At 36.6% G+C, this 27,034-nt stretch overlaps 2 protein-coding genes across 4 annotated transcripts in view; both read left to right on the top strand.

The window, feature by feature from the left end:
- igf2bp1 (insulin-like growth factor 2 mRNA binding protein 1) overlaps window positions 1-16,487 on the top strand; it is a 39,944-nt gene extending 23,457 nt beyond the window's left edge. Inside the window, exons 3-16 of one of the 3 annotated variants that reach the window (XR_014205598.1) lie at window positions 235-283; window positions 2,285-2,336; window positions 2,531-2,594; window positions 3,219-3,506; window positions 3,724-3,858; window positions 5,177-5,299; window positions 5,418-5,553; window positions 5,666-5,788; window positions 5,967-6,083; window positions 9,174-9,248; window positions 9,346-9,477; window positions 10,501-10,614; window positions 10,780-11,439; window positions 11,555-16,487. Coding sequence is in view for 2 of the 3 variants with exons in the window: in XM_082167769.1 (XP_082023895.1) it covers window positions 235-283; window positions 2,285-2,336; window positions 2,531-2,594; window positions 3,219-3,506; window positions 3,724-3,858; window positions 5,177-5,299; window positions 5,418-5,553; window positions 5,666-5,788; window positions 5,967-6,083; window positions 9,174-9,248; window positions 9,346-9,477; window positions 10,501-10,614; window positions 10,780-10,926 (1,555 nt within the window). In the remaining variant the exon portion in view is untranslated. Of the gene's footprint in view, window positions 1-234; window positions 284-2,284; window positions 2,337-2,530; window positions 2,595-3,218; window positions 3,507-3,723; window positions 3,859-5,176; window positions 5,300-5,417; window positions 5,554-5,665; window positions 5,789-5,966; window positions 6,084-9,173; window positions 9,249-9,345; window positions 9,478-10,500; window positions 10,615-10,779 lie in introns of all 3 variants that reach the window. The other 2 variants (XM_082167770.1, XM_082167769.1) reach the window with 2 other exon arrangements.
- A 1,359-nt stretch (window positions 16,488-17,846) lies between these two features.
- On the top strand, window positions 17,847-26,012 carry LOC309494603 (uncharacterized protein). The gene is made up of 10 exons (XM_082164008.1): window positions 17,847-17,896; window positions 18,599-18,695; window positions 19,132-19,255; window positions 19,340-19,497; window positions 20,583-20,639; window positions 20,781-20,923; window positions 21,177-21,342; window positions 22,040-22,179; window positions 24,638-24,800; window positions 25,623-26,012. The coding sequence occupies exons 1-10, from the start codon at window positions 17,874-17,876 to the stop codon at window positions 25,686-25,688; spliced, it is 1,137 nt and encodes a 378-aa protein (XP_082020134.1). The 5' UTR covers window positions 17,847-17,873; the 3' UTR covers window positions 25,689-26,012.
- The last annotated feature ends 1,022 nt before the right edge of the window (window positions 26,013-27,034 follow it).

Genomic DNA, 27,034 nt, shown 5'->3' with positions numbered 1-27,034 from the left:
CGCCAGCGTAAATCAGAATTTGGATGACGTTGAAGCACCAGATGTCATTAGTGTAATTAGTTTTAATGTGATTGTGGGTGTAAACGTGAAAGCAGTTTTTGTTGAAAATGTCTGTGGCTGTGACCGCCCCTGACAATTTGTATTGGATATATTGATAGCACTTGTTTCATCAAGCAAAGTTTGTGAGGGGAACCTTTTCTAAACTTCGTTTTCTCTTCATTTCTTCCTCTACAGGACCAGAAAACTCCAGATCAGAAACATTCCGCCACACCTACAGTGGGAGGTGAGTCTGGGTGTGTCCATGTCTGGTCTGACAGTAAGATCTTCTCAGTTTTTCTTAATCGACACGATGCTCTTCACCCAAATGTTCTACCGAAGTGCCAGGGTGGCTCTTAAGGATGTTTTCCAGACATAGATTAATCCTAATCCTAGAAAAAAATTATTGCGTTCTTTTCTCCATTCATAGTTTCAGACAGTATCTTAAGTTTGACCTAAAAAAATAAAATAAAAGAAAGCACGTACAACGTAAATGTCAAGTCGTTTCAACATTTTATTTTACATTGGTAAAATATATGAAAGCCAATCTGATGCCAACTGGGTTGTAAAATGTGGGGGGGAAAAATGATGTGATTAAAATTAGTCCTGTTATCAATATCATACACAAAATACATGGCTGTTAATTTAGTTTGAGACTAGTTTTAATACAGAGTTACCAAAAAAGTTTAAGTAGTTTTATGGAAAATTAAGCTACAAATGGCTTACTTATATCTGTCTGCACATTCTGCCAGAGTACGAGAAAGCATTTTAACATTTACTTTTAGATTTTTTACATTTACTTGAGAAGGTAAATGACTTAAGATGTTCAGTTTTGTTTTCTGCAAAAAATTCTAAAATGTCATATTAAGTGAGTTTGCTTAAAATTACGCTTGCACATTTTGTTGGAATACGAGAAAGTGTTTCAATATCCCCCAAAAAATTCAGCCTCTTCCAAAAAGAAACCTGAAACAGCCTTTTTAAAATGTAAATGTTCTAATACTTATGTGGACAAAACTGCATCTTAATAATTATATCATCTGTGCAATTCTGTCACTTTGGTGCAAATTTCTGACTCTGAATAGCGACGTTTGAACTTTCCCTACATGTTCTGGCAAGGGCAGTGCCCTGTGTTGGTTTAAACTCAGAGTTTTACCCATGTCATTCAGGTTAGGTGATTTGTGTGTGATTATGAGATTACACCATCGACATACAGTGTCTGGGTATGTGTGTGCGTGTGTGTGTGTGTGTGTGTGTGTGTGTGTGTGCACGGGTGTGGCACAGTGCGTGTTTTATCCGATGGTTGTTGTACTGCCTGACTGTTGTTCTTGCGGGGCGGGGTCTTTCTTGGCACGTCTCCAGCAGGCCCCACTTCTGCCAGCCACTTGTGCCAATGTCAGCCACTAGGAGGCTAAACCCAGGTGGCAAACACCAATCTGATGCCAACTGGGTTTGGTGTAGTCCTGTTTGACAGATGTTAAGTTCTGAATGGAACTTAAGCCTGTTATTATCATACACAAAATCACATACCTGATTATTTTCGTTTGGGATGAGACAATTTTTAATATGAGTTTGAGAATTCTGGGAGGTCCTGATAGTTTAAAAAACGTTTTAAACCACAGATGGCTTGTCCTCTTGGCTACACTCTTACAAATTAAAGGCTACAAAAGGGGATTTTCACAGAGATACCATAGAAGAACAAACAAACTGTCAAAGAACAGTTCTTAAAAGAACCATTTTTTTTCTTTTAATAATCTAAAGAACTTTTTCGACTGTTCTTTGTGGAACCAGATGTCATTAAAGAACCTTTGTTTTTAAGAGTGTAGCTTCATTAAACAAACTACACACTGGTACTTATAAAACAGGGCTGATGTAAGTAAGTTGAGTCTCTATTTCTTTTGTGAAACCAGTCAGTTGGAGCCTTCCTGAAAACCATTACAAATATCTATTTTTTTAAATCAAGATACATTTACTTGAGAAGGAAAAATGTGCACAAAAATAATCCTGTTTTCCCTTTGAATTATGTTTATTTTTCTTGTCTCATTGACAGATAGTTTTTCTTGTTTTAAGCATAAACTCACTTAACATCTTAGGGCTTCTTTTCTGAAAAATGTATCGCAATTAAGTCATTTTGCTTCCAAAATAAATGTTTTGATTTAAGAAAGATTTTTTTTTTTATTTACTGGAAAACAAGACAAAAATACAGAGTAATTTTCCTTGCATTCATTTCGTTCTGTTTTATCCATTGTAGGTTCTTGATGGTCTGCTTGCCCAGTATGGAACTGTTGAGAACTGTGAACAAGGTAAATTAATACCTGGAGTGTCATTTCTTTTGGATTATGGACATTGGAGTGAATACTAATGAAATAACACGACAATTTGTATTACTGTGAAAGATTAGTTCATAATGAACACTTGGACATGTTGCTAATTCTTTTACAGTATCAGTAAGTAATTTACACTCTGCTTCTCTCTCTGTTCTTATTTTTCCTCATAGTGAACACAGAGAGTGAGACCGCAGTTGTGAACGTCACATATGGGACACGGGAGCATGCTAGACAGTGAGTGTACTTTGCCCTGCATTAAGTGTGTAATTTTTCCACTAGTGTCACCAAATAGAATGGAATTTTGTCAAATAGATTTCCCTGTCTGCCATTGGGCGAACAAACAGAAAGCCCCTCCCCAAACTCACACCATTGGTTGAGATAATGTCTGTACTGGTCTGCATTATCAATGTTTTGAAAGCACCACTGTTTTCAATTTTTAGAACAAAAAAAACCCCACAAAAAAAAAACAGACAAATGACTTTGTGCATTTTAAGATGGGATAAAAAAAGTATTTTAACACAAAAGTTACCCATTTCAGCTTTATAAATGACTTGTCTTTATGTAAAATTAAACCTCCACACGCCTTCTCACTGAGACATTTTTTCTTGTTTGAGGCTGACACCTACTGGCTAAATATGAGATGTGTCAGCCTGGATTCTTCATCGGATTAATTCATTATGTTTCTTAACCTTTAAGGCAAATCACTTCTATTTAACTGTGAAATTATCCATATGTTTAATCTTTGTGCATTTAATCAGTTAGCATTCATCCACACGACAGTGACATTTTCTCCAAAAAGTCTGTCCGTTACTATAAACCCTGCATTCATGCATATTATTTATGCATTTCTTCCCAAAGAGCTATTCAGAAGCTCAACGGTTACCAATTTGAGAACAACTCCCTGCATGTGTCATACATCCCCGACGAGAACTCTGAGGTCGACTCTCAACGAGGCCCAGACAACGGCCGTCGTCCTGGATACGGTCCGCGAGGAAACCGCCAGATGTCGCCTGGTTCGGGAATCCCCTCCAAGCATCAGCACGCTGACATCCCTCTCAGGCTGCTGGTGCCCACGCAATACGTGGGTGCCATCATTGGCAAGGAGGGCGCCACCATCCGTAACATCACCAAGCAGACTCAGAGCAAGTGAGTGATTGACTCAAAGTGTGATTTTATGGTAAATGTTTAATGGAATGGAACAGACACTAATTTAATTTTAAAAAAGAGTTCACCCTCATGGCGCTCCAAACCTGTAACATTTTTAAGATGTTTTTTTTATTTTGCGTGTGCCTTTGTTAGTTTTATTCACTGTCTGATGCATAACATTTACAACTCCTCCCTCTCTTCTCCTCTCATCTCTTAGGATTGATGTGCATCGTAAAGAGAACGCAGGTGCCGCCGAAAAGCCCATAAGTATCCATTCTACCCCAGAGGGCTGTTCATCGGCCTGCCGCATGATCCTGGAAATCATGAACCAGGAGGCCAAGGATACCAAAACGTGAGTGATGATAAGTTTACACACTTAGTCAAGTCCAGAACAGTGATTCCTTACACCTTTCATTGCAAGTGCAGTTTACACTACCATTCACAAGTTTGGGGTCTTTAAAAAAAATCAGTTGATTAAAACTGTCAGTAAAGACTTTTATATATTGTTACAAAAGATTTGTATTTCAAATAAATGCTGTACTTTTGAACTTTCTATTCATCAAAGAACCCTGAAAAAATGTACCAGTTTCCACATAAATATTAAACGGCACAACTGTTTTCAACATTGATAATAATAAATGTTTCTTGAGCAGCAAATCATCATATTAGAATGATTTCTGAAGGATCATGTGACACTGAAGACACATTTTTTTAAATTGTAATATTTCACCAAATTACAGTTTTTACTGTACTTTTGATCAAATAAATGGTGAGCATAAGAGACTTTCAAAAACATTTAAAGTCCCCATGTGGTCAATAATTGTATCCCTTAAAACTTATCTTTTTAATAACCAAAATTACACATTTAAATGTTTTTTTCCTGTGAAAAAAAATGCATTCATGCCTTAAAATAGCTTGAATATAATTATATAACCCTTGCTTTATTTAGTATATGTTGATCCATGAATATTCAAATGAGCCCCGCCTCCACTCGCTCATACATGCTCGTCTACAAGTCGATATATCAGAATGATGATGCGTTTTATGTATCGCTCTCAACAACGTTGGACACATAACGGTAATTAATATTATTAGCCTTTTGCTTGACTTTTCAAACAGCTAATAGTGTTGCTAATGTTACACAAACCATGTTCCCGTTCGCCATCTCAGAGTCAGACAGCTCTAACAATCATCATCCTTAAAAATGCTTTGAACAGCTCAGAACGTCAGTGGAGAAAGACATAGTTCATCATAACATTTTATACATCATTCACCCGCTATATTGCTAAATGTACCCGATTTTTCATATCAACAAAAAAATATACCGTGATAATCTGGCTTCTTGAGACTCCCCAGCTTCAGAACGGTCATAGTTAATGATATGCTAAAGCCCGCCCGTATGTTGGCATGATTGGTTACGAAGGTAGTTTGTGACGTCAGAAACACCAGCGATTTCAAATCGCTTCTTTAGATCACAGTTTTAAAGAGAAAATACTCAGCAATGGTGTTGACTTATGAATTTACACATGGTTTGTCTTTAAAGCATATTAAAAACACCACATAGACATATAAACAACATAAATTTTTTTTTTCATTTTTCTCGAAACCTTCAGTGCTTGTTCATGTCTGCTCTCAGATCTTTATTAACAATTTTCATTCATTTCTGGTAGTGCTGATGAAGTGCCTCTGAAGGTTCTTGCCCACAACAACTTTGTTGGCCGTTTGATCGGTAAAGAGGGACGCAACCTGAAGAAAGTGGAACAAGACACTGATACCAAGATCACAATATCACCGTAAGCAATGAAAGGACACAATAAAAAAAATGAAAGGAACCAACCAGCGGCCCAATTTTGTACTGAGCTGCCTTAACACGATTGGAGGCATTTATATTCTGAATGTCTCTCACTGCAGACTGCAGGATCTGACCCTTTATAACCCAGAGAGGACCATTACAGTGAAGGGCTCGATCGAAGCCTGCTGCCTGGCGGAACAGGAGATCATGAAGAAAGTGCGAGAGGCATATGACAATGACATCGCTGCCATGAATGTGAGTTTCCGTAAGATACATTTTTTTTTTATTTCCTTGTAAGTGTAACTTACTTGGCCACGAAACATGAATTTGAAGCCTAATCTGAATCTACATTTGCCTTTTCATCCAGCAACAGACTCACCTGATCCCTGGACTAAACCTGGGAGCCATTGGCCTCTTCCCGCCGTCCTCGGCCATGCCGCCTCCTTCCCTCGGAAACTCGGTGCCTGGTCCTCCCTATGGCCCTATGGGGGTACGACCAATTTTCTCATTATTCATTATTCATTTCTAAAAAAACATAGATACTGGTGTCACATAACTTGGCCTCTTGTGGCACCTTTACCTTATTATGGTCTGTAAGCACAATTCTTTATCGGGGTGTTCACCATATGTTGCGATGTGATAGTTATTTGTTTTGTGTCTCCTTACAGGCCGCTGAACAGGAGACCGTCCACGTGTACATCCCAGCCCAAGCTGTGGGAGCCCTTATTGGCAAGAAGGGACAGCATATCAAGCAGCTAAGCCGTTTTGCTGGAGCGTCTATTAAGGTAACTTTTATGAAAATGCATAGTGGTTGATCTCTTCGGGTTCCCATGCTTCCAGAATTTTTTTTTACTTGAACCCTCCTAATGCATTTAAAAACTGTAAATACACCTTTTGCATTCCAGGGTCTGTTTGGACCCGGTGAAACGTAAGCTTATAAAAAAGTCAGAACTCAATGTTTTTCAACTAAAATCATATTGTATCTAATCAGTAACTTCTCATTGAGTGAATGCACAAAGGTTTTGAATGTTACCATGTGTTTACCATGCTATTACTCAATTTACCCCCTTTTCATTATAAAAAAAAAAAAAGAGAACATTTTTCAAGAACTATAGCAAAAATGTGATGCAAGAAAAGATTTTATCTGTATTTATGAGAAATGTTTCCGCGGGGCATTAAAAAGCATTAAAAGTCATTAAATGGATTTTGTGATAATCAAGGCCTTAAATGGCATTAAAAAGCATTAGATTGTAATCCTACAGGCATTAAATATTATCAACTTATTTGAATAGCCTTCATAATTAATCATTTTTATTTGCTGTCGCAAAATATGTACGTTAGTGTGATAAAGACACGCGGAACCAGTTTGGTGATTGCCTCCGGAGCAAAATTGCCGTGATGCGGAGATGACGCGGGCATTTTGAACAGCAGGAACAACAGGAATAAAACTAGACCAGAAAAATGGGAAAGTGCAAGGAAGACAAACAATTTAGGACATGGTTGCAGCCCGTTGGTGGTCAAAATAAAGAAGGATTTTGCAGCGTTTGTAAAAAGGTATTTAAGTTGGGTAGCTACAATGGGAATCAATGCCGTAAAATCTCATATGCACTCTGACAGCCACAAATCGACGGAAAAAGGCAGACAGCAATTAACTATGTGTAGTAACTTTCCCTCATAAGCTTGACGTCCGCTGTTGAAGCTCACTTTGCGTTTTTTGTGCAGATGATTTGTTGTGTTTTGTCACAGCACAGTCTCTTTTGACTGACTTGAGTGGTATAAATGTTGATTACTGTCTGTGTAGTGGATTACATTTATTTATATATATATATATATATATATATATATATATATATATATATATATATATATATATATATTAGGGCTGTCAACATTAACGCTAATGCATGCGATACATTTTTGTCCAGTTTAACGTGTTAAAATATTTAACACAAAACGCAGCATTCGTTAATATTTTTTCATCCTTTGGGTAGCGTTACATTATATGATGCTCTTATTCATGTAAATGCTTTTAAACGCGCTGCCTGTGAATGTCCTGACACACACAGAGAGAAAGACGCGCGCCAGTATGCTGCGCACAGACTGCGCACCAGAAAGCGGTTCTCTTTCACACTTGAACGGATTATGCCAAAATGTCTGTTTTGTCGAGAATCCTCATAACATAAGAGCATTCTTAAATTAGTGAAATAAAGTCTTTAATGAACGCAAAGAGTTGTGAGAGAATGAGGCGCGTGTTAGATCCGCGTTTCTGTCAGCAGCGGCTGCTCTTAAAGGGACAGCAGCCAATTAGAAAGTTAATCACAGAACAAAGGGAATAGAGAAAATTACTCGCTGCTATTGACTAAAGAACTCTTGTAGCTTTAATAAACATTAGTCTATATTTAATCTATAATTTATGCCGTGCAGACTGTTTGATAACTTATTTCAATTTCTGTATATGTCCTACCTGTTAGACAGGAAGGGCAAAGGTAAATATTACATATATTATGGGTTTATGTGAGGATTGTTTAAGTTCACTTAAATTAAAAGTTGTCTTTTTTTTTTTTTAAGCTAATGTTAAAAAATTGATAGCTTTCAAATACACTGTAATGTTGGATGGCTATAATTAATGTTTAAAATTAGGGGGGGGAGAAATCATTTTTATCCAGACATCAGTAGCTGTATTAGTATCAGTGAGACTGGCCTTTATGTTAAAATAATAATAAACTAATATATAAAACTATAAAAATATATAAAAACTATAAAATATATAAACTAATATAAACCTATACATATTTAGGTGTTTTTAATTGCGGAAAAAATGTGTGTGTGCGTAGGAAAGAGGCAAATTTGAGACAAATCTAATTAATAGATGAAAAAAATAATCAGCATTAATTTAATTTAATGTGTAAAGCCACAGTTTCCAAAAGCAAAAGGTGTAACAGTGTGGTTGAAATGGTTACATCTCTTAAATTTTTTGGTTAAAAAAAAATCTGGGGAAAAAAGATGTGTATTTTGACAGTCTTAACAAACTCGCAAAGTTTCATCTTCGTACTAAAAACTATGGATTTAAAAAACAAAACAATGATGTACCTCTTCTGAGTCAAAACAGACCTGAATGCAATAGGAGAACGAGATTGTTCACCCAAAAATTACACTCATGTCGTTTTAAACCTGTTGCAATGTTTTCGGTTTGTGAATGAATCAGTCGTTTTTATTTTTATGAATGAATCATTATTTTTACTTGGAGCTTTTCAATGAACTCAACATACTGAGCTATTTTATGGATTAAGGATTTCAGATTACTTTATATGGACTACTTCTATGGTATTTTATTATACTTTGATACCTTTGCATACATTTTAAGTTTAAAAACTGCCATTCATTATAATTGCGTGAAAAAGAGTACCATACACATTCAAATGTTTGGGGTCTGTAAGATAAAAAAATAAAATAAATGTTTTTAAAAAAGAAGTATCTTATGCTCACCAATGTTGTATTTATTTGATCAAAAATACAGTAAAAACAATATTATTGTACACTAGGTAAAATTTATTACAGTAAAATATTATTATAGTTTAAAATATCTTTTCTATTTGTATTTTAAAATTTAATTAAATTTTTCTGATAACAAAGCAGAATTTTCAGCATCATTACGCCAGTCTTCAGTGTCACATGATCCTTCAGAAATCCTTCAGATATTCTTATTTGCTGCTCAAAAAACAATTCTTATTATTATCAATGTTGAAAACAGTTGTGTGGGTTAATATTTCTGTAGTCACGGGTCATCTCAGATCAAATATTGTGTTATGTCATTTAAAATATTGAGGTTTATGTTCCCTTTTCCTGAAGGACATCTCAAATGCATTTTTCCTTAGATTGCACCAGCAGAGGCTCCAGACTCGAAAATGCGAATGGTCATCGTGACAGGGCCTCCGGAGGCCCAATTCAAGGTTTGCATGAATGCATGGTTTGCAAAGTCATTTCCGATAAAATTTTCAAAATTAATATGTTGTCAGGAAGTCATTTAACAAGCCCTTTGTGTTTTAGGCTCAAGGCAGAATATACGGTAAGCTGAAGGAGGAGAACTTCTTTGGCCCCAAAGAGGAGGTGAAGTTGGAGACGCACATCAAAGTAGCAGCTGCAGCAGCAGGAAGGGTCATCGGAAAGGGCGGGAAAACTGTAAGTCATACATCATTAACATATATTGCTGATAGCTGTCAGATGATGACAGCTCTTTAGAGGAAGAATATCCATAAAGTTACTTCATGAAAGGAAATGTTGGAGACCGATTATTACAGAGAAAGTTGCTTATTAGGGGTGCACAATATATTGGTGGCAGACAGTTTTCGGTGGCTGATTTTACTTGGTGTATGATTAATCCGATGAGTCAAGAAGTTCAAGACAGGGTTGCCAGATCCACGTTTTTTTTCAATACATCAAACATTATTTGTAGCTCACCTCCCTTCTAATAATCATAAAGAGCTTTGTGCTTTGTTACTTCTGATCAGTCTCAGCTTTTATTTTACTTCTGCCCATTTTATCAAGAAATATTAATATTAAAGGGTCCTGTATATATTATGTATATGTGTGTGTATTCCTGTGATGTCAAAGCTGATTTTTCAGCATCATTACTCCAGTCTTCAGTATCATATGATCCTAATGAAATAATTCTAATATGCTGATTTGCTGCTCAAGAAACATTTCTTCTTCTTCTTCTTCTTCTTCTGTATTGAAAACGGTTTTGTGGCTTATTTTTGTTTGGAAACTGATAAATCTGATACAAGACTCTTAGGAAGAATAAAATGGAAAAGAAAGTTCAAAAGAAAAGGATTAATTTGCAAAATGCAAATTCAGATCTTAACATAAATGGCTTTACTGTCAGTTTTGATCAATTTAATGCAATTTAAAGTTCTCATATATACATTTTTGCTTAATTTGATGCGTTTAAATGACATACATACACACATATATACACACACACACACATATATATATATATATACATACATACATACATATATGTGTGTGTATATATGTGTGTGTGTGTATATATGTGTGTGTGTATGTATGCATGTATATGTATGTGTGTCATTTAAACGCATCAAATTAAGCAAAAATGTATATATGAGAACTTTAGTAATTTAAAAGAAAAGATTTATGGAATGTACTGATCAAGACTGTGCTGCTGATTTCATTGAACAGGTGAATGAGCTGCAGAACCTCACCGCTGCTGAAGTAGTGGTTCCCCGAGAGCAAACCCCTGATGAACACGACCAGGTCATCGTCAAAATCATCGGCCACTTTTACGCAAGTCAGGTGAGTTGCTTATCTTTCTGTATTCTCTGCACAAATGTACTTCACTTAGTTAGCGGACCCCCAAAGAGCTTGGTTGACATTTCATTTGGCTAGAATGTTACAAAAACTTGGCACATGGCACAGCAGACAGTGCTAAAATGCTGTTTTTTGTTGTTTCCTCTCTAGTTGGCACAGAGGAAGATCAGGGACATTTTGACACAAGTCAAGCAGCAGCAGAAAGGAGGTATGGGAGGCCAGCAGGCGCCCCATCCGCAGGTCGTGACTGAGCCGGGGTCCCCGCAGGGACTGGCACAAGAACCCAGGAGGAAGTGAGAGGCCGGGTCCGCTACCCAGTCAGACGGACCGACAAATGGGAGGACAAACGAGCGGACTGACAGAGAGAGAGAGAGAGAGAGAGAGAGAGAGAGAGTGACACACAGACCCAGCGGTAGACAAGGGAGAAATGAGCAGCAAACTGAGAGGGAATTAAAAAGAGAACAAAAGACAAAAAAAAACATGCCTGAGAGAGAAAGAGGACAAAAGTTTAGTGAAAATGAACAAGAAAAAAAAAAAAAAGAGTGATTTTTCTAAAGAAGAGAGATAACTAGAAAACAGAGACCAGATGCCAGGCCAGGTGGAGTGACTGAGGATGGCGAGGAGGTCTGTCAGAGCGGAGCGCCCTCTGGTGAGAGCTTTTATACATAGCCGCTTATTAGGAATAGGGCATAATGAAGGTCCCGCAAAAGTTCAGCTACATAGGACCCTCAGCCATCAGCAGTCACTTCAAAATTTTAACTGTTTTTTTTTTAAAGATAGAGATATATGTATAGAAATGTTTATTCAGAGGTATTATTAATGAAATGCAGTGAGGTAGAGATGGGAGAGAGAAAGAGAGCAGAGAATCAGTCCAATTTATTAGTGGGCGTGGTCACCAATCAGGTGACTTCTCCCTACCTGTCAGAGATGAGGGGAGGGGCCAAAGTTGTTAACACTGCTCTTGAAGTCCCCCACGCTAAACTGTGGGGGTGACGAGATGAAAAAAAGATGAAAAAAATGAGGTTGTAAATATAATCTTCATGACTTTGAGTCGAGATGCTGCACGTTTAATCGTCTGCAATCGTACACCTGGTTTGAGAGGGTTGCGGCATTTTTCGGAGGCTTCCCTTTCAGGCCGCGTGCCGTTTGGCTGGCGGGACGTGCGGCGAGAGTTCAGTAAGCGTGTGGGCTAAAGGTGACCTCTGCAGTTGTATTGCAGTGGCTCAGCTTTGATGTGCGGATGCCCAACAATCCCGCCCTTAACCACGCCAGCGATGATCGCTGCAGCGCCGCCCACACCCAAACGGCATATTTTATATATATTATATATATATGATATGTGAGTTAACCTGGCCCCTCATTGCATTGGAGCAGGCAGACGATGAAATGGAGCGTACCGTAATTTCCGAAAACGAGCCTTAGAGCATCTTTTTTGAAAGCGTGTTCGCTTTTAGGAATGTGTGATTTACGTGTTCGCTTTTTTAAAAAGCATTTGTCATCTCTAAACCTGGCCTTCAGACGTGGTGTTCTGTTTTTCCTGAGAATAGATATACTCTAAAAATATGCCGAGACCGAATTAACTGAGGACAGTCGTCCTGAATGCCAGGTTTGATTGACAGGGTACAGCATCCACAAACCTGCCTTTAGGTCAAAGGTCAAGAATAGGGGACAGCAATATGGTTTCTGTGCTCTCTCTCTCTCTCGCCCACTTTGTTCGACATTTGCCGATGAGGTTGCCAGGGTCCTGGCTTTTCTCACTGAACCTAGAACAGATTAGATAAAATGAATTAAGAAAAAACAAAAAAACTACCTCAGGGTATTGTTACCTCAGTATTCCTAATTTCGTTCTTCTTTTCTTTTTCTTTTTGATTCCCCGCCCCTCCCCCCCCCTTTTTTTTTTTTTTTGCTTGCTGGTGTTTTATATAAAAGCTGATAGTCTTGAATATTTTATTTTTTTAAGGAAGAAATATTTTTTATTTTTTTCCCATTATTTTTATTTTTTTGTATGCGTGTTTGGGAGAGTGTAATCGAGGTTTTTTTTTTCCTCACCTGAGCTCAGAAGGACTCCTAGGAAAAATGATGAATTGTTTTGTGAGTCTCGCAGCCTTTAGGCCAGCCTGGGGGTCCTTGAAGAGTCACACTTGAAATCACTGGCCAATGGGACGTAGGACGGATCTTACCATCTCTTACTGGTGCATAATGAACGTTGCCAAACCACAGGAATTAAAATGTTGGCGCTAATGCGTATGTTTGTTGTACAAGCTGACTGTAGAAAACAAAACAATGGCCTTTTTCCTAACTTGTGCCATTTTACTTTTGCACCTGTGGTGTGATCTTGTTCATTCTGCACTAAAGGACTTTGACATCATTGGTTGGCTTACTTGAAAGGGCTTGACTTACTCGTCATGCTTAAAAAACGAAAGCGTGTCGACCATCATCGGCCCGAAGACACTGAATGTGAACCATTTAACATCTTTCTTTTTTTCTTTTGGATGGAGTCTCGTCCTTCTCCATTGTCCTGTGCAAGTGTGCGTGAGTGCGTTTACTAATTGAGTTTGAGTGTTAAAATCTTTTTTTGTTGGGGAAGTGGTTTGGGTGTTTTAAAAAGGCAGAAACATAGAAAAACACTCTATGGCCTCGGTCATACTCATTTTTTTTAAACCGACTGAGAACAAAAGGTACCTTTTGAAAAACGGGAGCCAAAAAATATAAAATAAAAAAAAACAATAAAATGCAAGCATTCACATCTCTCAAATTTAAACCTGTAAATAAATGTGTTCAACGGAACAATCGGGGTGGGGGGGAATAATTGTTTGTATTTTTTTAGAATAAAATACTAATTGGATAAAGGAAGGAAAGACTTTTAGCCGTTAAAGATGGATGGACACTGCCAGACCGCGTTCTTTCAGGTTCCATTCAGACATCTGCGAAGGGTTTGCCAGCCTGTTCATGTGCTTTAACAGATCAAGGTCTTTAATTTAGTTTTTTGATTTTGTTTTACAAAAGCTTCCCTTTTTCACACTAGTCTTCTGATTTCTGCTTGAGGATTGAACTTGTCAATGACTTGTCAATGCATACTGCTCTTCAGGCAGGAAAGAAGCGTCTGTCCTGTTCCAGCCCATAGATTTCTGTCAGACACCAAGACACACTCACACACTTCTGCTCTGTTCAGACTGCAGCAGCCTTTTTGTTTTTACCTTTTCGTTTTTCTTTTAGACAGCAAGCTTTATTTGGACATGACATCTGGTTGCGAACTGTTTCATCAATAAAAGACAAAAAAAAAAAAAAAATATGTGAGCGAGAATTATTAACATAACCGCAGATCTCCAAGAACTAACATAGTTTAAAAAAAACAACAACGAAATAGTAGATATGTTATTGTAATTGCATTTTTATTATTTTGTCTTTTTAAATTTTTTTTTATTATTTGGGTGAAAGGTATAAGCGATGAGATGGAGATGCCCTGGACAGATTCAGTGGACATTTTGTAAAGGTTTTAGATGTCACATTTGTCCCCTTCTTCTTCAACCCCACCCCCACCCCCACCCCCACCCACCACTCGCTACCTTCATCCGCTCATTTTTGTTTTGCGTTGGTAATATCCGATTCAAAAGAAACATTAGTTCTGGACTAGAACGCCCTCTCTCACGCTGGCCTCGTTTGTGACTGTTTTCTCTGTTCAGTTCAGTCGTTTGATGTTGAATTTCTTTGCAATTTATTTTTACTCATTCGTTTTTCTTTTCCAAAATTGTCTCCATTTATGTAGTTTGGATTATAGCTAGGTTTCTTCTCGATCAGAGTTCTTTATGCAGACACCTCTTACACTGCTACTAGTTCATTTGAAATACTAACAAATGATTCATTCTTCATGTAATACCTGTGCCAAACTGGGATTCTCTTTGTGTTTTGTTGTTGTACTCCAGAAAATAGGAACTAATTAAGACTGTAAGCAGTCAGGAACGGATGCAGTGCTATATATATTAGATACACGGTTCCCTGAGTACCGCGAGTCGACTTCCTGTTTGGCATTTGGAAATGTTTTCTTCTATCCTTTTTATTTCGAGGTCCTCCACACGTTGTTGTTGGTGGTGGCGAGGGCTTGAACAAGCAGTAGAACCATTTCGCTAGCATACTTGAGCTTGGGAAAAAAGATAGTATGTTGTTTAACTTATGCAATTCTGTGACGAGTCAAACGAATGGCTGTCGTTTGTCACACGGACTGTTAAGTGTCCACTGGGAAAAGTTGCATTGCAGTGCATAGATTTACACGTAGACCACAGGTTGAAGCGCAGCTTATAGTTGGGTGTGATTATCATATCGACGTTGCATGCCACTGTTGTATCTCACCGTGCTAGTTTCTGGCCTCTCCTTAAGGAAAACATTTGGGTGCTACAAATGACGACTCAAACCTCACATAACTAGGAACGCTACCTCAAGACTTAGCCATAAGATTGTTTTTATCAAGCAGACGAGAGCGAAAGTGCATGTTACATTTTACTTTTGAGTTTTAATTTATTTTTAGCTTTTCATTTCTGTAGACGTTTGGATAGAATAGCCTACTACTCCAGCTTCGAGTTGGGCGAGGTGGCAGGACGGGAAACGGATGTGTGGTGTGATGGTTTGCACGGGAGGAGGAGGAACCTGTGAAATTCTGTTAGTGCACAATTAAGCTCAATTAGAATTCTCCCCACATCATGGCACAGATGTAACTCGGCCAGCATTCGTAGAGTGACTGAGGATACCGGTGTAGACGAAACACACAATCGTGCCTGTTGCGCTATCTTCTCTGTGTCCTTTCCCACCTCAATGGCACCACCACTACCTCCACGCCATGCAGCCTTGTCCCCAAGAACAATCCTTCCTGTTTAAAAACCCTTTTCTCGCTGGTCTTAAAAACGGCTTCACTTTCTTTCTTTTTTTGCTGAAACTAGATTTAAATCAGCAATAAAATGGCAATTCTGCCCGGAGCTTCTACTAACTTTCTGTCGTAATCATTTTATGATTTCACGGCCTGAATCAAAAGGCCTGTAACCATGTGTTTTTAATTTCTTTTTTTGGTTGATCTACCTCTTAGAATAAAGACAAACAGATAGGACATGACATAAATCAAAAAAAAAAAAAAAAAAGGACACAAAAAGTTAATTTCGAAAATGTTAGGCTTAATGAATCAATAATATTAATATTAATAATAAATGACTTCAGCAACTGGGTAGCAACATCTCCATATACTGATAGGAGTCTTTTACTTCCAAAGATGATTTTTCTTCATTTGTTTTTTAAATTGTTCAGGATGAATTTGGAAATGGAATAGAAATGTGGGAGGGGAAATAACATAAAAATATGTCAATTTCACTATCCAGTCTCTTCTCTTTTTTTTTCCGTTATTATTAAACTGACTTTTTTTTTTACTTACAAATTCTTCATCTTTCTATTTGATTTATATTTCTGATGGCTTTTTAAGAAATGACATAGGATTGTATCTCTTATGTTTGCAATAGAATCTGCTCTCTTTTTCTCTGTGAACCGCAACATAGTATCTTTTCAGGCCACACAGAGCAGCATGATGTTGAAATCGTTTTCATTTTTATTGTTTCATTTCACCTGTAATAATGCAACAGGAGAGTGAAGGTTGGTTGAATTAAATAGGGCACATTTTAGGAGGATAAGAGAGGAAGTAGACCTTTCAGACTACCTTTATCCCTTCACCCTTCTCACAGCAGGTGCCACAGACATTATCGGGACTTTCAGCCCTCTTGCCTGCCTGATTTTCTTTGATTCTCATCCACTATTGTTTTGAACTCCTTGTAAAAAATACAGAGCATAGATATGAATGTGACAATAAAAGATGAGTAAACTGGTGTTCTCTTGTGTCTGGGCTGTGTGTTTGTGTGCGTTTGTGTTAACTTGGGCACATCTAGCTTTGTCATGTTTTATAAAAACATACTGTTTGATATAAAGTATGTTATAAAGCTGAATGGACTGTAGAGACAGTTTTGTCCATAAAATATTTAAATTACAGTTTGACACTTAAATTTATAGAGGACCACAATACAAAAAAGCAGACATTTTACAATTAATGTTAATGCTAATGTTGAGGTATAGAATTGACATAAATGCAGCTAATTTTTCTCAGAAATTGGGTCATCACAGAATCAATTTAAATTATTTAAACCATGATTTGTTGTAATTAATCTGTTGTTGGTCCAATTGCACAAATGTTCTTTATGATTTTGTATTTTATTTTTAAAAAGCTCTTATAGATAAATTTGACAGAATTCTGGCATCCAAACTACAATATCATGTTTTTTTCATAGCTGAGTAAGTATCTTAACATAATAGAGACAACACAGGTTTATACTGAGGTGTTCTTAGAATAAGGATTTTTTTTCTTTTTTTGAAATCAGTAGAAATTGTGATATAAAAAAACAAAAAACATTTGTTAAATTTATTGCATTTTTCATAACTTTTTTGTTGTTGTTTTTTGTTGAAGAATTGTATTAAATAAATGTTGCTGAAAAGCGACTAAAACTCTCACTATTAGGAGTCTGACAGCTATGGTGTCCCATTAATCTGAAAAATGAGACATGCATTGACGATAGAAAACTTATAGGCTAATATTCTTAATAATAATCTTAATACCTTTTGAAAGTTTTGCAATTAAGACTTGAGCCTTAATCCTGTAATAACGGAAATGTGCTCTCCCCCGGTTTAATCGTGGAGTAAAATTCATTATTTAAACGGTATACATTTTTGTCCAGCATCTATACATTTAAGCCTATACATTTTTCAAGTTTTATTCAGCTAAAAAATCGTAATGATGAGCAACTGAAATAGAACTGCTTAACTTTCTTTAGCTACTAAATGACAACGCTTTTGATATATTCTACATATTGCTATAAGCATTACAATTGTATTTCTTAAAGTCTTTATTTAAATAGGCTAAATCAATCTATAAGACGTAACACAACCAAGAAACGTTTTTTTTTTTTTTTACTGATTATTAAAACAAATAGATTAAATATAATGTACAAAATGAAAAATATTTATTTCATGTTATGAATATATTGTAAAATACACTAATCATGTATTGTTTTTTGGCTGTACATTCCATAGATATAGCCCATACATATCTATGGTAAATTCAAGCACGTGTTTCATTCATGGACAATGATTGGTTGACATTTGTGACGAAGGCCTCGCAGTTCTGACCAATCAGCGTTAGGCGGGTAAGTTTCAAAACACAAATGGCGACGGTGAGAGGCGAAGCGTAAGTATTATCTAAAAAACTATAAGGAAAACGGCGTTTATTAGAACTAATGTTACGGTGTTTTATACTTTTTTTGAATTGCGCTGATGCTATAAGAATCAAGGGTTCACTTGAAAATGTTTTTTTATGTGTGTGGTGAAAGTACAAAGGCTTGAAAATGTGTCTTTCTTAAAAAGTCACCGTTGTAATTGTAACGTTAGTTTTCAGGTATTTCTGTTACAGTGAAACGATGGCCGTTTAGTATTAGCCGCTGCCGTCATTACGTGCATATTTAAATCACTGTTAACCATTCAGGGTTTGGTGTTGCATCCAAACCACTCGTTCTCATAACTCTGTATAAATCATTTAACGTTATGTCTGTGACAGCGTAAATTCTGGCTACGTCACTTATTTGAAATACACTGAGGAACTTTCACATGGTCATTTGATGAATTAAATAATTTCCTTCATTATGTAAGACAATAGATGTGCACGTGAGTGTAACAACCCTAAATGCATATCCACTTCAGTTAATTGATAATTGTATATACAGGGATTGTTTTCATTTTGTTTTAAAGTAATGTTTCCTTTGGGATTTACTGATTCATGCATATCAGAGGGTGATCTGAAGATTCTGAAAGCCTTTTTTTTTTTTTACCATGGTAGTTTTTAAAGACAGAGTATATGAATAAATACACACTAAATAATAGTCTCTGATTTCAGACTTCTGGAAAGGACTGACCCTTCCTTCTTGAAATCATGGAAAACCACCGAACTGCAGGAAACAGGAGAGGGAGAAATTATGGCTCCTTATTTGATGGTACATTTTGAGTTTTGTTGTAACTGCAGTTTATAACAACGATGTCCCTTTTAAAAACACACTATTATGAAACAATAATATAGGATTTCCTTCAAATTATGTAATAAATATATAGATGTTTTAAAGTCACCATGAAATCAGTATAGACAATTCTTGCCCCTGTAATCTTTCATCAAAACAACTTCCTCTTGCAATGACATCTCTTTTCTCTGATGATGTGTTTACTGGCGTGAGGGCGGGGCAACCTGTCACTCACATGACATCACAGCAATAAACTACAACCATCCAATCAATTCCAGATGGACAAAATCAAGTCTCATCCTAAATTTTTCTTGTTTTCTTGCCTTATCACTCGCATATACATCACAACAAGGATGAAAACACTGTCGCAACTTGCTTTTCATGCCGACTTTAAGGCGTTTGTTTCTGTGCGTAGGACTGCAGGCGAAAACAGAAGCATATATTCAGGCAGCTGTGTGTGTTGTATGACATGATCCAGCTGGTGGCAGGTCTGGAGTCAGTGGATCAGCTGCTGAATGAGCCATGTCCCCAAAACCCAGGTAACTCACACATCATGGATTATTGTACATGACTGTTCATTGCTAAACAAAGCAGTGAAATGATGCCTTGATTTGGGTGCACAGGTAATGAAGCTCGTTCTGCATGGAAGGCTTTAAAATCAGAATATCAGGAGAGAGTTCAGGAGGTGGAAGGGCTGATCAGTGCTTTCCAGGTCCGCATGGAAGAGCTTCAGAGTAAACGGCAGAAACTGGAGACTCTACTGTCCACTCTGCAGATAAAGGTAATCGGGCTTCTTTCTGATACATGTCGAAAAATGGCTTTTTATCAGATTTATCAAACTAATTTGATTTACAGTACAGGCCAAAAATGTGGAAACATTATTATTTTAAAAATACAGATTTCTTTTAAATATTGTGTGATATATTATTACAATTTAAAATAATTGGTTTTCAATTTATTATACTTTAAATGATCATTTATTTCTGTGATGCAAAGCTGAATTTTCAGGATCATTACTCTAGTCTTCAGTGTCACATGTGACATCCAGTCTATCACATGATCCTTTAGAAATCATTCTAATATTCTGATTTATTATGAGTGTTAATAACAGTTCTGCTGCCTAATATATTTGATGAATAAAAGGTTAAAAAGAGCTGCATTTATTCAAAAATAAAAAAATATTTTCTAATAATATAAATCTTCTTTGCCATCACTTTTTATCAATTTATCACATCCTTGCTGAATAAAAGTATTGATTTATTTCAAAAAAAGAAAGAAAAAAATGTACTGACCTCAAATTACTGACCAGTAGTGTATATTGTTGTTACAAAAGATTTCTATTTTTAAAACATTTGTTGCTTTTTTTTTTTGTTGTTTTTGTTTAATTTTTATTCATCAAAGTATCCTAAAAAAGTATCACAGGTTATGAAAAAATATTAAGCAGCAGAACTGTTTCCAACTTTGATAATGAATCATCATATTAGAATGATTTCTAAAGGATCATGTGATAGACTGGATGTCACATGTGACACTGAAGACTGGAGTAATGATCCTGAAAATTCAGCTTTGCATCACAGAAATAAATGCTAATTTAAAGTATAATAAATTGAAAACCAATTATTTTCAATTGTAATAATATATCACAATATAAAATTTTTTTATGTAATGTTTCCAAACTATTGTATGTTTTAGATTAATCTGATAAAAAGCAATTTTTTTGGCTGATTGTTGTTGCCCTTAAAAAAACTCCAACAATGATAGAATGACAGACCACTTTTATGATGTGGTTTTATGCAGCTATACATGGAGCTTCATACTTGCATTCTCATACAGTTGTATTGTACATTCAATCTCGTTCTCGTTCAGAAGGACGAGTGCAAAGAGAAGGAAAGAATCACAGCTAAACAGAATCAGAGAGCTGAGGTAAGACATCCATTTACTTTGTACTTCTTGGTTTGGCTAGTTAGCTCCAATAATTTCAACTTTTCTTCACCAAAATGAAGCTGTGGGAAAAACTGGTTGAATCAAATTGATTACATTTTCATTCCTTTCTCTCACGCACAGAAACAAATCAGTTTTCAGTTGGAAGATTCCCTCCAGGCAGCCCAGAACGCCTTGAATGTGTGTGATGTGCATCTGTCTAAGCTCAAGGATGAGTTTGAAAGACAGCAGGCTCGAATTAGTGAATGGACTCTATTAAGAGACAAGTGAGTCTGTATATACACTACTGTTGAACAGGTTGGGGGTCAGTTTTTTTATTACAGAAATTAACACTATTATTCAGCAAGAATGCATTAAATTGATTAAAAAGGTGTCTATTTCGATTAAATTATGTTCTTTTTAAATGTATCAAAGATTCTAAAGATTGTTCTGACTGATTACACTGAAGTTATATATATATATATATATATATGTATCATCACAATGAACTTTCTTCGGTTTATTTTCTTTGTCTCTCAGGCTGCAAACCTTGGTCACATTGACTCAGAGAAATATGCAGTATAGGCTGCTCTCAGTCAGTCCCTCTGAGCTGTGCCTTGAGCTCTTGCCTCGTGCTGCTGAAAAATCACTTGAACCTCTGCGTGTCTCCGTCACCATGACAGCCAGTGACGAGTTCCAACTTCAGGTACTGTGTCTCAGCAAATATTTCCCTTAAGTGATGCTGAGAGCGGTGAAATGTGAATTAAGGGATGAGCTACCTGATTCCAAAAGGGGAACTACTTCTTATCATAAAACATATAGACTTTGTTCATGCACTCATACATAGTTCAGAAGATAGTTTTTTTTATTTTTTATTCTTGTTCTAGATAATATATCACTATAAATGTGTAAAAGTTCGAAAGTAAAAATGTATGTGTACATATACATACATACATGCATATAAACACACACATATATATATACATGTACATACATGCATACAATATAGAAATTTGAGATTCAATTCAAACTTTTTACTCACATTATTATGAATATACTAGAATTTGTACTGCTGTAAAACAGTTTATTTTTTTTAAGTGTGGAAACGCTAAGGCAATTTAAGGCTTTTATTCACCAAGATTGTATTTAAGTAATTATAATTATTTTATTTTTTTTACAATAATCAAGAAAGATGTTAACATTTATTGTTACTGTTTGAGATAACTAATGAAAAACTTTTGAATGGTAGTGATCATATGGTGGTAATAAAATTATGACTAAATCTTTGTTTTTGTCAGTGTTTAGAGCTAATATTCCTCTAGAATCACATTTATTTTAAGTTTTACCTGGTTTTCATTTTGTTTCATTATATTATTGTGAATGTACCTCTTTCCTGTCTGTAGGTGTTTCAGGGAAGCGCTGGCCTGGTAGAGGAGGCGGTGAACGGCCCGCTTAGGCAAGTGAGCGCCGCCCTTGTGGACGTGATGGAGCGGTACATAAGTCAAGGAGAGATGCTGTCTGAGATTCAGGCTCTTCACTCCAGGTACATTTTCTTAAAGTATATCTAATCATATCAAACACTGATAAAGAAGAAGGTTCATAAAAACCTAAAGTCATCATACAACTCATCCTCAAAATGAAAGTCTTCTTACTGTAACCTGTGAAATGTGTGACAGCTGCAGTCTTTTCTTCATTCAGCATGTTTTGAAAAAATTTCGCTCAAAATACAAGTGTCCTAATACTGATAAACAGACACTATTTGACGAACAGGGTCGTAAAAATTCTGTCAAAATCTATTATTACCCGTCATTTAATTTTCATATTTGAATGATAATAAGATGTTTAATAGCTTTTGTTTTGTTCACATTTTCATTTTTAATCATGAACTGACAGGACAAGCATATAGGCTAGATTATACATTTATTTATTTATGAAGAGAGCAGAGACTGTGAGTCACTTTTCATGCTCAACTCCACAGGAAGCAGATGAATGTTTGTTTGACAGCGGAGTGCCACTAAAGTCCCATTCACTCCAAGGATGATAACGATAAAGATATTGCCTAGTTTTAAAATCGTTCTTAATAATAAATAGTCCACACCACAGCTATAACGATAACGGCACAGAGAAAGATATCATTGGAATCACTTTCAGAAGGATTTTATCCAGTTGATAAACGATAAAAACATTGACAGCCAATCAGAATCCAAGCTTGTGCATTTAAAGTGACAGACAAGCACGCGCTTAGAATAAACAGAACGATGTCATCCGCTGGTTTGGACGCTAATATAGTTGTCTTTATAGTTATCGTTCTTGGTGTGAACGGGGCTTAAAACACAAGCTTTTGTGCCTGAACTGGCTAATATGAACTGTGCAATATTACAAAATACAATTACGATTGAAATGAACTGACCTAATCTCAGTCGACTTTCTGCATCTGCCTGAACTCATATCTTCCTCATGGTCCACATCGACTTAAACTGGGTGCTCTCCTGTGTGTAATAAAACGCATCAAGGTTGACTGATACAGAGGCAATTGTCGTTAGATTTTTCATCTTTGCCTCTGACAGACGACTTCTCGCAGCAGTTTTCATTTTGTTCTAGAGGCTGAACCCGCCCTCTGCTGCCACACTCCAGTGTGGGAATAGTAGCGCACTCGCAGGGTGGGAATTACAGTTACAAGTTACAATAGATCACCCTCAGTGTAATCTGGCAAAACGACAGACAGCCTTCAGATTTGTTTTGTCACTGCTAAAAACATTCAGTCAATGATGGAAAATATTCGGTTAGCGCGACCTTTGCTCAGATTTATGATTATTTAGGGTTTTATTGAATCTCAGCTGCTGCGGAATGTTCTAATTTAAGGTAACATCTGTAAGGATTCCTAAAGGCAAAGAGGTGCTGACAGTGATCAAGCCCTGTAGGCCAAGATGTGTTTACATCGAGGGTCCGCTAATTGTCACACCTTTAGTATGTGGGGGAAGTTGTCATCTTCTGATTGGTCAATGTGAATGTCTCACATTTGGGTTTCAGTCACATGGACAACGAAGGGTTAAAGGAAGATTGTAACTTGCCCTGGCTCTTCTTCTTTTGGGTCCTCTTTTCTCTCTCTCTCTCTCTCTCTCTCTCTCTCTCTCTCTCTCTCTCTCTCTCTCTCTCTCTCTCTCTCTCTCTCTCTCTCTCTCTCTCTCTCTCTCTCTCTCTGTCTCTGTCTCTGTCTCTCTCTCTCTCTCTCTCTCTCTCTCTCTCTCTCTCTCTCTCTCTCTCTCTCTCTGTCTCTCTCTCTGTCTCTGTCTCTCTCTCTCTCTGTCTCTGTCTGTCTCTCTCTCTCTCTCTCTCTCTCTCTCTCTCTGTCTGTCTATCTCTCTCTCTCTGTCTCTCTCTCTCTCTCTCTCTCTCTCTGTCTCTGTCTCTGTCTCTCTCTCTCTCTGTCTCTGTCTGTCTCTCTCTCTCTCTCTCTCTCTCTCTGTCTGTCTATCTCTCTCTCTCTCTCTCTGTCTCTCTCTCTCTCTCTCTCTCTCTCTCTCTCTCTGTCTGTCTATCTCTCTCTCTCTCTCTCTCTCTCTCTCTCTCTCTCTCTCTCTCTCTCTCTCTCTCTCTGTCTGTCTATCTCTCTCTCTCTCTCTCTCTCTCTAAAAAAGTTTTAAATAGCTTTGATTTGGTATTAACATTAATGTGCTATCTATTGCAATACATTATCGTCAAACTATAGCAATGCTCTCCCACATATTTTGCTATTATACCTGCACTTATTTCCATCGTTGGTATAAGTAGCAGTGGGTGGTAATGGACAAGAAATGTAAATTTTTCTACCATCTTGCTGGTAATGTTTCTTTAGTCATTCGACAGTCCTGCAGCCTGAACCCCTATAGTGAAACCACCCTTTTACACAACACCGGAACTCAGCATTACTACTTTACAGCAATAAAAGGGGAAACTCGTCTTACATGATGAATAATTTTACTCCCTGTATCTCATTTGCAATTTTACGTTTGTTTCATCAGGTTTGCGATTGATTGGTGTCCTGCTGAAAAGCTTCTGATCTTTCTCAAGACTGCGACCACCGTATGTCACCTGAGGGTTGAAGAGGGTTACCCATCACACGGTCGAGCTACTCTCCTGTCTGTGAGAAAAGACGGCAATCTGTTTGATATCACCAATCTACAGGTAAGGAAGAGTGAAAAGGTTTGGTTTTAATTTGCTGATCCATGTTGTTTTTTAATAATTGCGATGCAAAGCATCAAGATATGCAAATATCTATGTCATTGCTTTTTGCTGCATAGTGACCTTATGTTTGCACCATATTCAAACTTTATAAATATTGTGCCATGTTCTTAGAACTGTACTCTGTGTTCATGTTGGCTTGATATGGTTTTGAAAAACTGTTGTTTAAATTTAATGACCACCATCTAGCCTAACATTTTCCTTACACTTTGAAAGCGTTTGATTGTACACTTTTTTTTTTTTCTTTTTTTTTTTTTTTAAAGAGTTTCAAGTGTATTATATATATTTTTTAAATATCATGATTTTTTAATTAATTGATATAATTACACTTTTGGGGAGTCGCACCACATGACATTTTACAACCTGAACTAGCCATGCTTTGTAAAAATAAAAATAATTTCCCAAATAAGTGTAAAATTACACCAATCTACTTAATGTTGTTTATATTAATTTCCTTAATTTAACCGTGTTGTAGAATTTTTTTGAAATTATTCTTTTATTATAGTTTTATTGTGATATCGGAACAATTGTATCATCCTGAGATTTTTTTTTACTTTATGCTCTCCCTAACAATATCAAAATAGACTTTAATATATAATTTGCTCATCATAGAAGAGATACATTGAAGTCATTGTATGTATGAATTGCATTTTCTAAATGTGTCCCCCAAGCAAGTAACTGGTAAATCCACTATTATCCTTGCAGCATATTTTTTCCTAATTAATTTCTGAGTTCAGTTTGTTATTCATAAGTGACTCTTTTCAGCCCGCAGCGCAACATCCTGTCCTGACAGAGTGGCTTGAGTTTCTCTCCTCCAATCCGAACATCTGATGTGAACGTCAAAATGTACTCCTGCCCTGACTCAGAAAGGCAGATCTCCACCACGTATGTCATGTCCTGAGTCAGAGTCTATTACATAACATGTACACTCTCTGCATTGTACAGTTCTAGTTGCATTGTTGATATATAAATGAATGTTTGTATTGTGTCTGTGTACGTATTGTGAGTTATAAAGTGCTTTCAGTCTTTATCTAACCAACCCAGACTGTCAATACTTTTATAATTATTTTGTATAAAATTGCTTTTCACCCGTATCAAAGGATTGAGCTTTTAAATAAAATGATTCTAAAATGTATTAAATGGCATCTAGTTTGACTTTTGCACTTCTACTCTTGTTTTTAACACTAGAGGGCAGCACTTAATGTAAGTAGCACGACCACATGCACGTTCCATATGCTGTTGTCTGACATAACAGGTTAGGTAACAGGTTAGACTCAGGCTTGTTCTTCTGCTGCCTGGATATTTAATCCTCCCTTTTTTACTACACAGAGTTGGATACTTTTAAAGTGTCGCATATTTCCACCTCAGACATGTAAAGCTCTTATCACGTTGGCCTCTGGCCACCCCCGAACTTCTGAAACGAGATCAAATTCACTCTTTTTTTTTTTTTTTCATGGTTATTCTGATATACTCTACTTGGCGCTTAGAGCATGACTCCACTTTCTGTACCAGTTATCCGCCCTCTGGCGCTACACAAGAGGAGCTGCTCTTATTGGCCAAATCAGATGTGAGGTTTGTTCTGGATTTGGCCAATAGGGAGCTGTGAAACTGATTATGAGGGCACAATGACCCAGTTCTGGGTCCATGTGTGTGGAGAGCACTCCACATATTCTCTGCTCATTCTGCTGTCTGTAATGAGATGGGGCCTGGACTCTATGCTGTGCTTTGTAGATCAGACTCCATGTCTAACAGGGAAAACTAAGACAGGTCTTGGCAAATAATGACAAAGATCTTGTCAGTGGTATTTGCTTGCATAGCTAGGTGAACCATATTATCCCCTCATTATTTCCATATTCTTTCATATGTTAGAAATATGATTTATTGTTAAATTTAATTCATGTTAGTGTACTACGTTGATTTATATTTACATGAATGAGGTAGGTATTGTATTTTTTCCCACTTGCTTATCATTTTCTACTTACCTGTGTTGATTAACTAGAAGTAAATATTTTTATATTATAATAACCATTTGCAAGAACTTTTAGATGCTTTAGCTATTTTAATTCCATTGTCTGTTAGGGTTGCAGTATTATTAAATGTCCCATTCATTGTTGTAAATTTCCAGTATTTCATATTTTCAATGTTATTCCATTATTTATTTAATTGCTGTTTGAACA

The sequence above is a fragment of the Leuciscus leuciscus genome (genome assembly GCF_965113295.1).
Source record: "Leuciscus leuciscus genome assembly, chromosome: 1".
Classification (NCBI taxonomy): domain Eukaryota; kingdom Metazoa; phylum Chordata; class Actinopteri; order Cypriniformes; family Leuciscidae; genus Leuciscus; species Leuciscus leuciscus.
This window is presented reverse-complemented; position numbering and strand designations above follow the sequence as displayed.

What these genes read in the sequence shown, in the direction of transcription:
- LOC309494603 (XM_082164008.1), top strand. Translation starts at nt 17,874, where the DNA reads ATGGCGACGGTGAGAGGCGAAGC. An exon ending in GCGACGGTGAGAGGCGAAGC is followed by an intron (nt 17,897 to 18,598) that starts GTAAGTATTATC and finishes CTCTGATTTCAG; the next exon opens with ACTTCTGGAAAGGACTGACC. An exon ending in AACAGAATCAGAGAGCTGAG is followed by an intron (nt 20,640 to 20,780) that starts GTAAGACATCCA and finishes TCTCACGCACAG; the next exon opens with AAACAAATCAGTTTTCAGTT.